This window comes from Littorina saxatilis, linkage group LG9 (assembly GCF_037325665.1).
Source record: "Littorina saxatilis isolate snail1 linkage group LG9, US_GU_Lsax_2.0, whole genome shotgun sequence".
Classification (NCBI taxonomy): Eukaryota; Metazoa; Mollusca; class Gastropoda; order Littorinimorpha; family Littorinidae; genus Littorina; species Littorina saxatilis.
The window spans coordinates 63,124,487-63,140,177 of record NC_090253.1 but is presented as its reverse complement, the minus strand read 5'-3'; the positions used below and the strand labels follow the sequence as shown (position 1 = coordinate 63,140,177).

At 42.0% G+C, this 15,691-nt stretch overlaps 1 protein-coding gene across 1 annotated transcript; it reads right to left on the bottom strand.

Moving 5' to 3' along the window:
- Positions 1-644: 644 nt before the first annotated feature.
- Positions 645-12,418, bottom strand: LOC138976740 (gastrula zinc finger protein XlCGF57.1-like). Its single transcript, XM_070349626.1, has 2 exons — positions 12,213-12,418; positions 645-4,322 (listed from the first exon to the last, which is right to left on the bottom strand). Exons 1-2 carry the CDS (start codon positions 12,313-12,315, stop codon positions 2,578-2,580), a joined length of 1,848 nt encoding a protein of 615 aa, XP_070205727.1. The 5' UTR covers positions 12,316-12,418; the 3' UTR covers positions 645-2,577.
- Positions 12,419-15,691: the final 3,273 nt, after the last annotated feature.

Sequence of the window (15,691 nt, the reverse complement as noted above, 5' to 3'; positions counted from 1 at the left end):
CCCCACTGCTCTTTACTGTGTTGTAGGATCGATGTGTTGTGTTGTGTGATGTGTGCAGAGTTTGTGGGAGGGAGTAAGATGAGGAGGTTAAACAAGCTACCCCTGCTGCTCATCGCTGTGTCGTATGATTGATCTGTTGTGTATTGTGATGTGTGCAAAGTGGGGGGGGGGGGGGGTTGGAAGAAGAGCAGGTTACACAAGTTACCCCCGCTGTTCATCACTGAGTCGTATGATTGATGTAAACAGCGCTGGTAACTTGTGTACATCCTCCTCCCTCCCTCCCCCTCCTTTTTTAGCACTGCGTATCGGACCTACACATCTTAGGGACTTTGCTTGTTCGTTTGTTTGTTTGTCTGTTTATTTTTGTGTGACAAATGCTTCATTTGGCGTCGGTCTGATACTGTGAATGGCTCTGTGTGTTTGTGTGTGTAAGGGACCGGGGGGGGGGGGGGGGGGGCGTGCGTGTGTGTGAGTGTGTGTCTGTGTGTGTGTGTGCAGAAAAAAGCAAGGAGGCTCGAACAACAACAGTCAACAGGTGAAAGATTAATGGGAATATATCTCACATCAAACGCAATGTGTGGACACGGAAATAAGATGGTATAGTGAAAAAAGTTCGGTTATATTGAATTTTTGAAGGAACAAGGAGGGAAATTCAGTATAACCGAGAATTGCCTATATTAAAGTTCCGGCTATATTGAAGGTCTTCCCGGGTCCCGTGCCACTTCAATATAGCCGGGTTTCACTGTACAATATATTACCTTACTGGGAGAATGCAAGTTTCCAGTACAAAGGACTTATCATTTCTTACATACTGCTTGACTAAAATCTTTACAAAAATTGACTATAAATTCTATACAAGAAACACTTAACAAGGGTAAAAGGAGAAACAGAATCCGTTAGTCGCCTCTTACGACATGCTGGGGAGCATCAGGTAAATTCTTTCTCGTCCCAACCAATATGTGACTCCCCCTAACCCGTGGGGGGTGCTTACGCGACTTGTTTTCTTCTCCTGTATGTATGTGCCAACATGTGTCTCCTCATATCACCGTACCTTGAAATCCTATCATCACAGTTCACACTCTGTACATGCACTTTGTATCTTCTGCTGTATTTTTCAACATGTGCTTTTTTGATGTATCAGTCTGTGTGAAGCAACACTCACACTCTGTACATGCACTTCTTGTCTCTCCTGTATGTCTCAACATGTGTCGCTTCAAAGAACAAGACACTGTAAACTTAGCATCACACTCTGTACATGCATATTTTTTCGCTTCTGTATGGGTTAACATGTGTCGCTTCAAATTACAAGACACTGTGAACTTTGCATCACACTCTGCACCAGCATGTTTTTTCTCCCCTGTATGTCTCACCATGTGTTGCTTCGGGGTCCCACAAGGGTCTGTCCTCGGCCCTGTCCTTTTCACCCTGTACACCCAACCCCTCTCCCTGGTCATCGAACGCCACGGCTTGAACTACAACTCCTTTGCCGATGACACGCAGCTCCAGAACAGCGCCAAGCCGGAGGACGTTGACCATCTCCTGGGATCCATCTCCAGTTGTTTCACTGACATCAAGAACTGGATGACTGAGAACAAGTTGAAGCTGAACAGTGAGAAGACGGAGGCCCTTCTCGTTGGAACACGACAAAAGATTGTTTCCCTCACTGTGACCAACCTCCAGCTGGATGACGCGACTGTTCCATTCTCCCCTGCTGTCGAGAGCCTTGGCGTCTTTCTCGACTCCACTCTCTCCATGCAGAAACACATCTCCTTCATCATCAAGACCTGCTTTTTCCACATACGACGCATCGCCTCCATCCGTCGCTACCTCACCCACGATGCCTGTGTCAAGCTGGTTGTCTCCCTCATCTTCAGTCGTCTGGACTACTGCAACTCCCGGGTTCTGGCTGGCCTCCCCGCCTCATCCATTCATGGCTTACGAGTCCAGAACGCTGCTGCCAGGCTGACGTTGAGGAAGACGAAACGAGACCACATCACCCCCCTACTTCGCTCCTTGCATTGGCTCCCTGTCAACACCCGAATCTCCTACAAACTGTCCACTCTGGTCTACAAGTGTCTCAACGACTCTGCTCCCGAGTACCTTCAATCCTCCCTGGACCTGTACACCCAGCCCTCCGACCGTCCCCTTCGTTCTGCTGCTGACCCACTCCGCCTTCACATCCCTCGCTCGAAACTCGCATCTGCTGGTCAGCGTGCATTTCCCTCCGCGGGCCCCTCCGTCTGGAACTCCCTGCTGCTTGAGCTTCGCCAGAGCCCCTCTCTTGACGCGTTCAAAAGTAGGTTGAAGACTCAGTAGCTGGCTGCGACGTTCATGTTCGACGTGATGTGTTGTGCCCCAAAAGACATTCTTGTGCTGTGCTCTGTGAGAGGTGTTTTCTTTGTGCTTAATATTATTTTGTTTGGACCTAGCTATTGATGTGTACATTGTTGTTACAGTTGTTTGTTGTATGTTTATCAGAGTTTGCTAGTGTGTGATAGGGTTCGTGTCCGTCTCTAGATGTTAGTTTCTTTGTTAGTCCTGTTTTGACAACTCCACGGAATACGCGCTATATAAGCTTCATATTGATTGATATTGATTGATTGATTGCTTCAAATCACCAAACTGTATGAACTTAGCATCACACTCTGTACAAGCATGTTTTTTCTCCCCTATATGTCTCACCATGTGTTGCTTCAAATTACCAGACTGTGTGAACTTAGCATCACACACTGTACAAGCATGTCTTTTTTCTCCTGTATGTCTCAACATGTGTCGCTTCAAAGAACAAGACACTGTAAACTTAGCATCACACTCTGTACATGCATATTTTTTCTTCCCTGTATGTCTCACCATGTGTTGCTTCAATTCACTAAACTGAAAGAACTTAGCATCACACACTGTACATGCATGTCTTTTCTCTCCTGTATGTCTCAACATGTGTCGCTTCAAAGAACCAGACACTGAAAACTTAGCATCACACTCTGTACAAGCATGTTTTCTCTCCCCTGTATGTTTCAACATGTGTCCCTTCAAAGTACCAGACTGTGTGAACCTAGCATCACACTCGGTACAAGAATGTTTTTTCTCTCCTGTATGGGTTAACATGTGTCGCTTCAATTGATTAGACTGTGAAAACTTAGCATCACACTCTGTACATGCATGTTTTTTCTCTCCTGTATGTGTTAACATGTGTCGCTTCAAAGTACCAGACTGTGTGAACCTAGCATCACACTCTGTACAAGCATGTTTTTTCTCTCCTGTATGGGTTAACATGTGTCGCTTCAAATTACAAGACACTGTAAACTTAGCATCACACTCTGTACATGCATGTTTTTTCTCCCCTGTATGTCTCACCATGTGATGCTTCAATTTACTAAACCGTGTGAACTTAGCATCACACTCTGTACATGCATGGTTTTTCTCTCCTGTATGGGTTAACATGTGTCGCTTCAAATGACCAGACTGTGTGAACCTAGCATCACACTCTGTACATGCATGTTTTTTCTCTCCTGTATGGGTTAACATGTGTCGCTTCAAATTACAAGACACTGTGAACTTTGCATCACACTCTGTACACACATGTTTTCTCTCTCCTGTATGGGTTAACATGCTGACTGCAGTCTGTGTTTCTGGTGTCTGTATCTCTTGTTTCAGCCAGGTATCACTGTGAGTGCTGACTGCAGTCTGTGTTGCTGGTGTCTGTATCTCTTGTTTCAGCCAGGTATCAATGCGAGTGCTGACTGCAGTCTGTGTTTCTAGTGTCTGTATCTCTTGTTTCAGCCAGGTATCACTGTGAGTGCTGATTGCAGTCTGTGTTTCTGGTGTCTGTGTCTCTTGTTTCAGCCAGGTATCAATGTGAGTGCTGACTGCAGTCTGTGTGTTTGGTGTCTGTGTCTCTTGTTTCAGCCAGGTATCACTGTGAGTGCTGATTGCAGTCTGTGTTTCTGGTGTCTGTGTCTCTTGTTTCAGCCAGGTATCACTGTGAGGGCTGACTGCAGTCTGTGTTTCTGGTGTCTGTGTCTCTTGTTTCAGCCAGGTATCACTGTGAGTGCTGATTGCAGTCTGTGTTTCTAGTGTCTGTATCTCTTGTTTCACCCAGGTATCACTGCCAGAGTTGACTGCAGTCAGTGTTTCTAGTGTCTGTATCTCTTGTTTCAGCCAGGTATCACTGCCAGAGTTGACTGCAGTCTGTGTTACTGGTGTCAGTATCTCTTGTTTCAGCCAGATATCCCTGTGAGTGTTGACTGCAGCTTGTCCTTCCAATGTCTGCACTGTAGGCATGGTAGCTGTGTTGTCTGTGACCACAACCTCCATGAAAGGCACTGGAAAAAAAGCAAAACTCTTACATCAAGGTGCTGAACATAATCCATGATCATTTGATATAAACTTTGCAATGCGTTTGTGTTAGGAACGCTACCGTTGCAGAGCTTTGGTTCAGTTTTGTGTGTTGCATGTAGTTGACTTATTTGTACTTTGTGGGAAAGTACCGATATTATATTTTGTAAATACAATATTTATGCTTGGGCGAGAATGCAGGTGAACTTTCTAGTCCTGTCAAACGGGCGACGTAGAATAAAAGAACACAACTATACGGCGTTTGAGAACTTGTGGCAATCTCCAGTGTCGTGTAACAGTTTGACATTACTTATCTGCAGGTAGAAGTGTGTGTGTGTGTGTGAATGTTTGTGTGTGTGTGTGTGTTTGAGAACTTGTGTGTGTGTGTGTGTGTCATATTGTGTGTGTGTGTGTGTGTGTGTGTGTGTGTGTGTGTGTGTGTGTGTGTGTGTCATGCGTGTGTGTGTGTGTGCATGTGTGTGCATGCAAGCGTGCGTGCGTGCATGCATGCGTGCGTGCGTGCGTGTGTGTGTGTGTGTGTGTGTGTAAATTTTTAACAAGTGAACACAATTACTTCAGAAAAGCTCAGAAAAAGCGCATTCCACTTATTTGTGTTTAACATTCACTGTGCTTACTGGGTGATGGACGACACAAAGTCTGTCTTCTTCTTCTTCTTCTTGTTTGTTCATGGGCTTGGACTCATGTTTTAGCACGAATGGATTTTTACGTGTATGACTGTTTTGACCCCCCATTCGGGCAGTATTTGCCAATTTCGGGGGAGGTATGCTGGGTATTTTCATGTTTTTATAACCCACCGAACTCTGGCATGGATTACAGGATCTTTTCCATGTGCACTTGGTCTTGTGCTTGCGTGTACACACAATAGGAGTTAAGTCACTAGCTGGTCTGCACATTAGTTCACCTGGGAGATCGGAAAAATCTCCACTCTTAAACAATCAGGCGGTAGCGACCGGGATTCGAACTCACGACCTCCCGATTAGGAGGCCAATGTCTTACCACCACGCCACTGCGCCCGTCACATAGCCTGTCTTGTATCTTTAAAACAATATTATTTTTTGATTGAGACTTTATGTAATCCTCAAACACCATTTGTCAATCGTGGGATCTTTAACGTGCACACCCCAATGTAGTGTACACAGGACTTGAATTACTCAGTCCGGATGTTGTGGGTCGTGAACCTATACTCTCCAAAGGGGTGGTTAAAGGTTTTCCCTTTTTGGATCGTGGTGGCCGTGTACAATCAATATACTTTTTACGTTGAATTCTTCCTTAGAACATATGGGTCAAACTCGACCCACATCATCCAGACTGTGTAGTCCAAAGTGTGATCCGCTGAAGGTTTAACTATTGTAGGAGTTTTCCTATTATGAAGATTGTAAATCTGTTGACCCGGCGGAAAACCATGAGAGTTGTAGATACAAACAACGTCTTTTGTTTAGCTCTACAGATCTATTGTCTCATGCGTGCACTTACAATTTACTCGTTTCCATGTCTAGTTTTGCCTCGCGTTGTGTTCTGTCTCCTAGTGCATGCACCTCTAATCTGTCTGTCGCCTAATTTATCCTCTCTCACCTAAAATTACCGGGTTAGTTTATCTTCCTAAAAAGGCCAAGATTGCGAGAAGAAATGACGACCTACGTGATGATGAAAACCATTCAGACGAATAATGGAGCCAATTTCATGGGATTACTTTTCTATAAAATAGTTTATTAGACTTATTCTTCTTGAAAGTATACAAATAGAATAACACTTCTTCTTCTTCTTCTGCGTTCGATGTTAATAGAATAACACAACAAGCATAATTTACGCAATATTATAAATTAATACACATACAAAGTCAGTTAAAAATCCCGGGTCGCCTTTATAAGGCTAACATCAAAGAGCGAGAGTGTTACAAAAAACAATGAAGCCACCTCATCTCTCATCCCTCGAATAAATCCTATTCTAAAGTGAGACTCTGCATATCGAGCTAGATACATTTTTACCCACTACAGGATCTTTTGTCACCTGACTGACTAACTATGAAATTCCCTCAACCTATTTACTTTATTGGATCTCTAGATGGAAAAACGGTTCTTCCCGATTGGGATAAATTTAAGGATGGTCTAAGACATCAGAATTTGCTATTTTAACTTCGATAAGAACCGGACGGACGAATCCTCCTATTCTTCGCCAAAGTGTTTTGTCCCTAATGCCAAAATCAAGTTTCCCCCTTTTAGAAGTACCATACGCAAAACAGACGGGACACCAAAAGGAGCTTATCTGAGTGTGCGCAGGTCACCAGGTTTAATTTCCCCACCTAGCTAGCTATTTTAGGACCGTTCAATCAAACGTCACCTGAGGCTGACGTTCTAACAGTCTGGTTGTTTATTTCTGACTATCTACGAATTCTCGCCTATGTATCTTTTGAACCTTTACTGGTATTTGAGGTAAACAGGCCAGTAGCATGCGTGGTTATCCTTTAAAACTGAATTACTCCTACGCTGTCCTGACTTTTTGACAAAGTGGTACGATTCTCCAAGTTCATTTACTCTACGTTTTTCCCTGTGCTATCCTGTTGAAAGAAGTCTCCTCTTCTTGTCCCTAATCTAAATCTTGATCTAGTCTACCTTTCCTCTTCTCTCTCCCTATTCTAATCCCTAACCTAGCGCCCTCAGTCTATGTCCTTATTACATTTAGTCAAGTTTTGATTAAATGTTTTAACGTAGAGGGGGGAATCGAGACGAGGGTCGTGGTGTATGTGCGTGTGTGTGTGTGTGTGTGTGTGTGTGTGTGTGTGTAGAGCGATTCAGACTAAACTACTGGACCGATCTTTATGAAATTTGACATGAGAGTTCCTGGGTATGAAATCCCCGAACGTTTTTTTCATTTTTTTGATAAATGTCTTTGATGACGTCATATCCGGCTTTTCGTGAAAGTTGAGGCGGCACTGTCACGCCCTCATTTTTCAACCAAATTGGTTGAAATTTTGGTCAAGTAATCTTCGACGAAGCCCGGACTTCGGTATTGCATTTCAGCTTGGTGGCTTAAAAATTAATTAATGACTTTGGTCATTAAAAATCTGAAAATTGTAAAAAAAAAAAATTTTTTTATAAAACGATCCAAATTTACGTTCATCTTATTCTCTATCATTTTCTGATTCCAAAAACATATAAATATGTTATATTTGGATTAAAAACAAGCTCTGAAAATTAAATATATAAAAATTATTATCAAAATTAAATTGTCGAAATCAATTTAAAAACACTTTTCATCTTATTCCTTGTCGGTTCCTGATTCCAAAAACATATAGATATGATATGTTTGGATTAAAAACACGCTCAGAAAGTTAAAACAAAGAGAGGTACAGAAAAGCGTGCTATCCTTCTTAGCGCAACTACTACCCCGCTCTTCTTGTCAATTTCACTGCCTTTGCCATGAGCGGTGGACTGACGATGCTACGAGTATACGGTCTTGCTGAAAAATGGCATTGCGTTCAGTTTGTTTGTTTGTTTGTTTGTTTATTTGTTGCTTAACGTCCAGCCGACTACGTAGAGCCATATCAGGACGAGGAAGGGGGGGATGAAGGGGGCCACTTGTCAAGCGATTCCTGTTTACAAATGCACTAACCCATTACTTGTGTCCCAGCAGGCTTTAGTAAAACTAAATTAATACCTACTGGAAGATTACCAGTTTCCAGTATGTTAAAATAGGCTTAACCTATCTACTGCTGGGCTTACATCAGAACACTAACAAATTAAACTATACATGAATCGCGAAACAAGCGGCAAGAGAAGAGATTTTTTGGAAAAAATACAGGTGAATGAGCAAGAAGGCAGAAAAAAGAAAAGAATTCATGAAGAAAAAGAGCATGACAGGAAAGAGGAACCAAAAATCTACCTAACAGCAAACTAGAAAGCTCCTGCGGTTCCAAAAACAGGAGGGGCCTTTAATTTCATAACCGCAGTGCCCCACTGCGGGAGCGTTCAGTTTCATTCTGTGAGTTCGACAGCTACTTGACTAAATGTTGTATTTTCGCCTTATGCGACTTGTTCTATTCTGACCTAGAGCCTGTCCTAATGCGTGTAGGAACTTCATTTTACACTGTCCAATCTGCATGGCAACGTAAACAAACACACCGAACCAAAGGCATATTGGCTGACCGAAAAAGAACATTAACCGCACTACTCAGTTTCAAAACATAACGCGGACAATATAGTCCGTCCTTTTTCCTTTATCTTTACACTTGCTGATCACAACAAGCGCTAGCTCTTTTAATAGCTGTTCGCCATATTGAAGCAACCTACAACACTATCTTCATCAAAGAAACCTTGTCTCTCATCCCTTTTACGGATGCTGTCTCCCCAAGTAAGATCACTGAACGACTAGCGGTTAACGTTATTGCCACAACGACGAGTCACTATGACTTTCGCGTTGCCTGACAACTACCTTTCAATGGCTTGAAAACATATTTTAAACACTTTCATCCACATTTCTACCATTTATCATGTTAACAAACACATTTTCCCAATGTTTATGAATCTTTACTGCTAGACCGCATCGATACCGTCCAAAATGGCCGACCAAAACAAAAACCGAAAGTTTGATTACCTCTCTTGCATCGTCTAGCTTTGGTTTCGATACTAATTACACTTCTTTTAAAATCTGGGGCCAGCGATAGCATGACAGAGGGAACTCTGTATGCCATGACTGTCCCGAACCTTCAATATTTATTTCATCTAATGCTAACTTTTTCAAACATGGCTCTCCCGCCACACTATTATTCACACTCCCTGGTTAACATCTGTTAGGATATCAAGTATGTACAGTCTGTTGTGTCATCAATTTAATTCAGTCTGGTGGATCATCAATTTAATTCAGTCTGGTGGATCATCAATTTAATTCAGTCTGTTGGATTAGGTCTGGTAGGTTGTCAGGAAAATCCTTTCAGTTGGGTTATAAGGGTAAATTCTGAGTAGTCTGTTGCGTTATGAAGTTAATTCAGCCTGTTAGGTCATCAGTCTGTTGAGTTATCAATGCATAAGGCAAATCCAGTCTGTTGGGTTATCAGGTTAAAATTCAAATGAAGAAAATCAGAACAGAGGATGGCAATCAGTGTCACAAAGATGTGAGTAGCATATTTGTGAGGTGAAACCACGTCGTGTTTTTAACCTCCCTAAATGTTGTACAGGCGAGGCGTAGAGACTGGAGAGCGTTATTCTCGTGTTTTGTGTATTCCACGCAAAACTGGCTTTAGCTTGAGATGAGCTGTGTTTGAGACATGTAGCTGGTCTGGGGTAAATAACGTCACAGCGTTTGAGATTTTCAACCGGGAAGGTTGTCGGCGCGTGTCAGACTTGTTCTGGGAACAAGTACTCTTTCAAGAGATGGGTCTCTCAAGGAGTTTCCATGAGGGATTTCCATGGCGTGTACTAGGGAGGATCCTTACACGGGAGAAGCGCGAGACGATGGTGGCGAGCAAAGGACTAGACTACATCGGCGCAGATGACTAGACGAGGGGAGTCTTCATCGTTACCGGTCGTGGCTGACGACGGTTGCTTACGCTAATGGCGGAAGGGTTTCTCGGGGAGAAACGTGAAAGGGGTGTGTTGGCACCTACGGTGAAAGGTGTGTGTTGGCACCTACGGTGAAAGGTGTGTGTTGGCACCTACGGTGGAAGGTGTGTGTTGGCACCTACAATGAGAGTTTTGGGAATTCATTATTCTACGAGGATTCAGCGATACAAGGAAGTGAACTGGCGACATGCAGTGAGCCGTGATTCGAACTCGTGAGTGTCTGTCGGTGCCTTCTTTTGTGCGTTAATCTATATTTGAGAAAGTAATTTTATAATATGTATTTACATGCATTGAGTGAACTGTTGTGTATTTACATGCATTGAGAGGTTGTGTGAACTGTGTGTCGAAAAGTTGATTTGTATTGATGTGTTTGAAGTGAAGAAGTACATGTATGTTATTTTTTTGGTTGAGGAAATAATAAGCCTGCATCCTCCCAAATTCTGTTTTTGAAGTGTTTGGTGTGAAAAGGGTAGAGACAGTGCAATAGGGCAGAACACGTACATTTATTTCACATGCAAACCACTTTATGACAATCAGTACCAATAAATGTTCAAGTTGAACATCAAACACTGTCCGTCCTCTTCTTTTCTTCAATCTCTTTCTTTCTCTGTCATCCCTTCTGTTTTATGTATTTTATGTGCTGAAGAAGAGTACATGTCTCTCTCTGTCATCCCTTCTGTTTTATGTGTTTTATGTGCTGAAGAAGAGTACATGTCTCTCTCTGTCATCCCTTCTGTTTTTTGTGTTTTATGTGCTGAAGAAGAGTACATGTCTCTCTCTGTCATCCCTTCTGTTTTATGTATTTTATTTGCTGAAGAAGAGTACATGTCTCTCTCTGTCATCCCTTCTGTTTTAATGTGTTTTATGTGCTGAAGAAGGAGTACATGTCTCTCGATCTCTGTCATCCCTTCTGTTTTATGTATTTTATGTGCCGAAGAAGGAGTACATGTCTCTCTTTGTCATCCCTTCTGTTTTATGTGTTTTATGTGCTGAAGAAGAGTACATGTCTCTCTCTGTCATCCCTTCTGTTTTATGTATTTTATGTGCTGAAGAAAAGTACATGTCTCTCTCTGTCATCCCTTCTGTTTTATGTATTTTATGTGCTGAAGAAGAGAACATCATGTCTATCTCTGTCATCCCTTCTGTTTTATGTGTTTTATGTGCTGAAGAAGAGAACATCATGTCTATCTCTGTCATCCCTTCTGTTTTATGTATTTTATGTGCTGAAGAAGAGTACATGTCTCTCTCTGTCATCCCTTCTGTTTTATGTATTTTATTTGCTGAAGAAGAGTACATGTCTCTCTCTGTCATCCCTTCTGTTTTATGTATTTTATTTGCTGAAGAAGAGTACATGTCTCTCTCTGTCATCCCTTCTGTTTTATGTGTTTTATGTGCTGAAGAAGGAGTACATGTCTCTCGATCTCTGTCATCCCTTCTGTTTTATGTATTTTATGTGCCGAAGAAGGAGTACATGTCTATCGATCTCTGTCATCCCTTCTGTTTTATGTATTTTATGTGCTGAAGAAGAGAACATCATGTCTATCTCTGTCATCCCTTCTGTTTTATGTATTTTATGTGCTGAGGAAGAGTACATCATGTCTATCTCTGTCATCCCTTCTGTTTTATGTGTTTTATGTGCTGAAGAAGAGTACATGTCTCTCTCTGTCATCCCTTCTGTTTTATGTATTTTATGTGCTGAGGAAGAGAACATGTCTACCTATGTCATCCCTTCAGTTTTATGTATTTAATTTTATGTGCTGAAGAAGAGTACATGTCTACCTATGTCATCCCTTCAGTTTTATGTATTTTATGTGCTGAAGAAGAGAACATGTCAAAACCGGCCCACTGTGAAGTTGTTCGTGTTGCTGTTTATTCTGGTGAACATTTTTTTCCTTGTTATCTTATCCAAGAAATTGATAATTTTTCATTTTATGGGGCAAGCACGACCTCACTATGACCTCAGCATTTGATTTTAACCAGACCTGTATCACGATGGGAGGTGGTCATCCAACCCTAGAAGCCAGTAAAGTTACAAAGCTCTTAGTTTAAACATCTGAGAAAACCTAAAAGTAAATTTTAATGACATGAACGTGACACACTGTGACCTTGAAATCTGATGCCAGACTTGCAGTTTAGAAACCTTCAAACCCAAAACATTTCAAAGCTCTAGCTGCAAAAACATTTGAAATATGTAACCTCAACGTTTAGATCTTTGCTGACAGACGGACGGATGGACAAACTGATACTGCTCATTACAAAGACTGACTGATTACTCACGTAAGTCAATAGAAGCAAGCTTACCGTATTGAAGTTGTTCAGTCCTGTAACAACACTGCGGCATGTCTTCAGCCACATCAATCTCTATCTTGACGTCTGACACAACGCCTGCGTCTCCTTCCTCCATGCTGTTACGAGAAGCCCCGACCCCTGACTGTTCACTTTTTAGGGTGTTGATGATCCCTGACTGTTCACGACCCCTGACAATCCCTGACTGTTCACTGTTCAAGGCACTGCTGTGACAAAACAAAAACAAAACTGTCAGATTCAACATTTACAGCAAAGCAGGTAAAGGTATTCCAGGATATATAAACTGAGCAAAAACATTATTGCACCCATTTTTGTACCCCAACTAAAAAGTTCATTCCTGTGTCATTTCATTAAAACTTTATATTCTTTCTTTATTTGGTGTTTAACGTCGTTTTCAACCATTCAAGGTTATATCGCGACGCCGGGAAAGGGGGGAGATGGGATAGAGCCACTTGTCAATTGTTTCTTGTTCACAAAAGCACTAATCAAAAATTTGCTCCAGGGGCTTGCAACGTAGTACAATATTATAAGATGTTTGATGGTTTGTTGCCAGACCTGCAGTTTTTTTGTCTGTCCGAGGGGGAGCATATCGTCTTTTGTTTCATATTTATTGACCAAGGCCGAAGGCCGCGGTCAATAAATATGAAACAAAAGTCGATATGCCCCCCGAGGACCGACAAAAAAGCTGCAGGTCTGGCAACAAACCATCAAACATCGTTTTTGTCATCATTTTGGTGGTTCAACATTAAGTGAAAAATCAACACAGGGAGCCATGGTTTGAAACGCGAGTTCTGTTATTATAATGCATGTTCGGGGCCCCAGCACGTTGTTCAAAGCTGGCGTGCGAAAGCAACTTACTGTGTGTGATTTGAGTTTATAATGTTGAGACAAGTATGTCAGGTTTGAGGATGCGAAGTTCTGTAGGTTCCGACTACAGAGTGGTGTGTGAAACCAACAGCAAGCACCTTTGAGACGATAGTGCCCACATGTTGCATTCGAGCGATGGGATTGTCGTATTTCAAACGAGGTGATTTGCTTGCACAGTCAGCGTTGACCATCTCACAACAGATCTGTTATGTGGATTATCGTGCGACGTTCGAGTCGGGGGCAAGGAATCGCAGGAAGCAAAGATGAGTCTTTTTCCATTGTCACCTTTCTTTCCGGTTGTTGGTGCATATAATATTGTGCGGACAAAATGATGCGACGGCGAGTGTTTTTTGCCTCCAAGATTTTGTGGTGTGGGTATTGTTTTGCTCGTTTTATACCCACACCAAAACCTGAAACACACCCCACCCCACCCTCCCCCTCCCTCACAATCAGTCCATGAACACAAACACTGACACACACAAATTAATGATCAAGTTACCCCCCCCCCCCCCCCAACCCTTCACTTGCACACCTGCAACGCAGACAATCATATTATTGATTAAATATTCATATAGGTCAGTGTTGGGTTTTTTGTTCTTGTTTGTGTTATTGCAGAATCGGTTTTCTCTTATTGCTACACGTGTCTCTTCATTACATTTCACCATCGCCCTACCACCCTGCCCCTCTCGGTATTCCACCCCTCGGTTTTCAGTGGTAAATATTAGTAATCGAATATTGAAGCTACGTTGAGTCAAAGGTCACAGAAGATTTGCATCGTGCAGCACTGCACGAATTGGGTCAAAGGACACAAACGATTTGCGTCGTGCCGCGAAGGAAAGATAATCGCGATCTTGTTTCTCATTGCCTCTCTGTTTTTCATTAGACTTGTCATTCTGCTTGCTCGGCTTTGTCAGATGTCTTCATTTCTTGTTGCTATGTTCTTTGCTTTTTTATTATTATTTTTTTATTTGCGCTTAGTTTATCGATACAACGTCTTGTGCACGGGTCAAAATGTGTGTGTGAGGTTTGACTTAAACTTACGTTCGTGTTTCTCCAAACAGAGATACACGCACTCCATGACATTGTGAGAAGATAAAACATATCGATAGGTTTCATTTGTTTGCGATAAAGCATAAATGTATGACCTTTGATGAGGTAGTTTTGTTTTTTGTTTACATTTGCCAGTTTGCCAGTTCGTATTTGGAACTTGGCGAAGCAGTGTCGTCTGTTTAGGTCTGGGGAAACGCCAATGAAAAGAGCCGAAGAATCCTCGAGCGTTTCTATTGGGTTTGCTTTTGATTATCCATGTAATAGGGCTTCCTGCAACTATGGTAACCGGGGATTTATTCCCCGGGGAACATGAGATTTATTTCCCAGGTGCTTGTGAATGAAAACTCGTGAAAATGATGACAAATTACCTTACTCACTGGGAGAATGTAAGTTTCCAGTACAAAGGACTTAACATTTCTTACATACTGCTTGACTAAAATCTTTACAAAAATTGACTGTAAATTATTCTAAACAAGAAACACTTAACAAGGGTAAAAGGAGAAACAGAATCCGTTAGTCGCCTCTTAGTCTTAATTACGACATGCTGGGGAGCATCGCCATCGGATAAATTCTTCCCCCTAACCCACGGGGGGAGACTTAAATTGCAATGGATTATGATCTTTGAATTGACTACGCTCAAGTTCAACATTACCCTTATTTGTTGAATTTGCCGGGGAAGCATTCAGCCTTGAGTTCATTTTGACAGAAACCAGGCTGACGTCCTACTAAAAGCCGCATGTTTTCAAAACTTACATTTGATGGTAGTTCGATCGCCAATGGAGCTGAGAAATAGGGGACTGTATTCTCCGTCAACTTTTAATCAGTGTGGCCAAGAGTTCAGTACCTTTCGCTGTGCACAGGCGCCTGGAGTATGTCAGCTGCGTCAGTGACTGTAAACAATACCGGTCAGCGTCTGTGAACAAGGACAGGTAGCTGGTCTCAGGAAATGTTGTGGTGTCTCCTAAACCAAAGAAACATTGTGTCTCTCATAGTAAGGTTCAGGGACGTGACAGAAATAAAATTATAACCAAAAGGTAAAATTATGAAATTGACAAAGCTTGGAAATTATTACACAAAAATAAAGTAATAAAAAAAAAGTACAAATAACATCGCATAGAAGGCAAAAGGCTCATCTGGCCTACAGGCACTCCATATAATTTGATAGTTATGATATTGATAATTGACCCGAAGTCCCAAAGCCCAACTTTTTATTAAGGTATAACATGGCTTTAATCTCACCCTGATCCGGGAACCAACAATTTCTACCTTTGTAAGCAATGCTAATATTAAGTTCACATTCGTTCTTGCAATGATGCATATATCTGTATGCATGGATATTGAGATTGCCAAATTAACTCTCACCGTCAACATGGTAGTCACCATGCCCCTGTCAGACACCGCAACAACATGTATCATTCTGTCACAGGTACACATTTTGAACACACGTAAAAGTTCATATCCCGCACAACACAGATTTTGCAACATGTATTATTCTGTCACAGGTGGATCTACACATTTTGAACACACGTAAAAGTCCATATCCCACACAACACAGA

What these genes read in the sequence shown, in the direction of transcription:
- LOC138976740 (XM_070349626.1), bottom strand. Translation starts at nt 12,315, where the DNA reads ATGGAGGAAGGAGACGCAGGCGTTGTGTCAGACGTCAAGATAGAGATT. An exon ending in GACTGAACAACTTCAATACG is followed by an intron (nt 4,323 to 12,212) that starts GTAAGCTTGCTT and finishes CTTTTTTTCCAG; the next exon opens with TGCCTTTCATGGAGGTTGTG.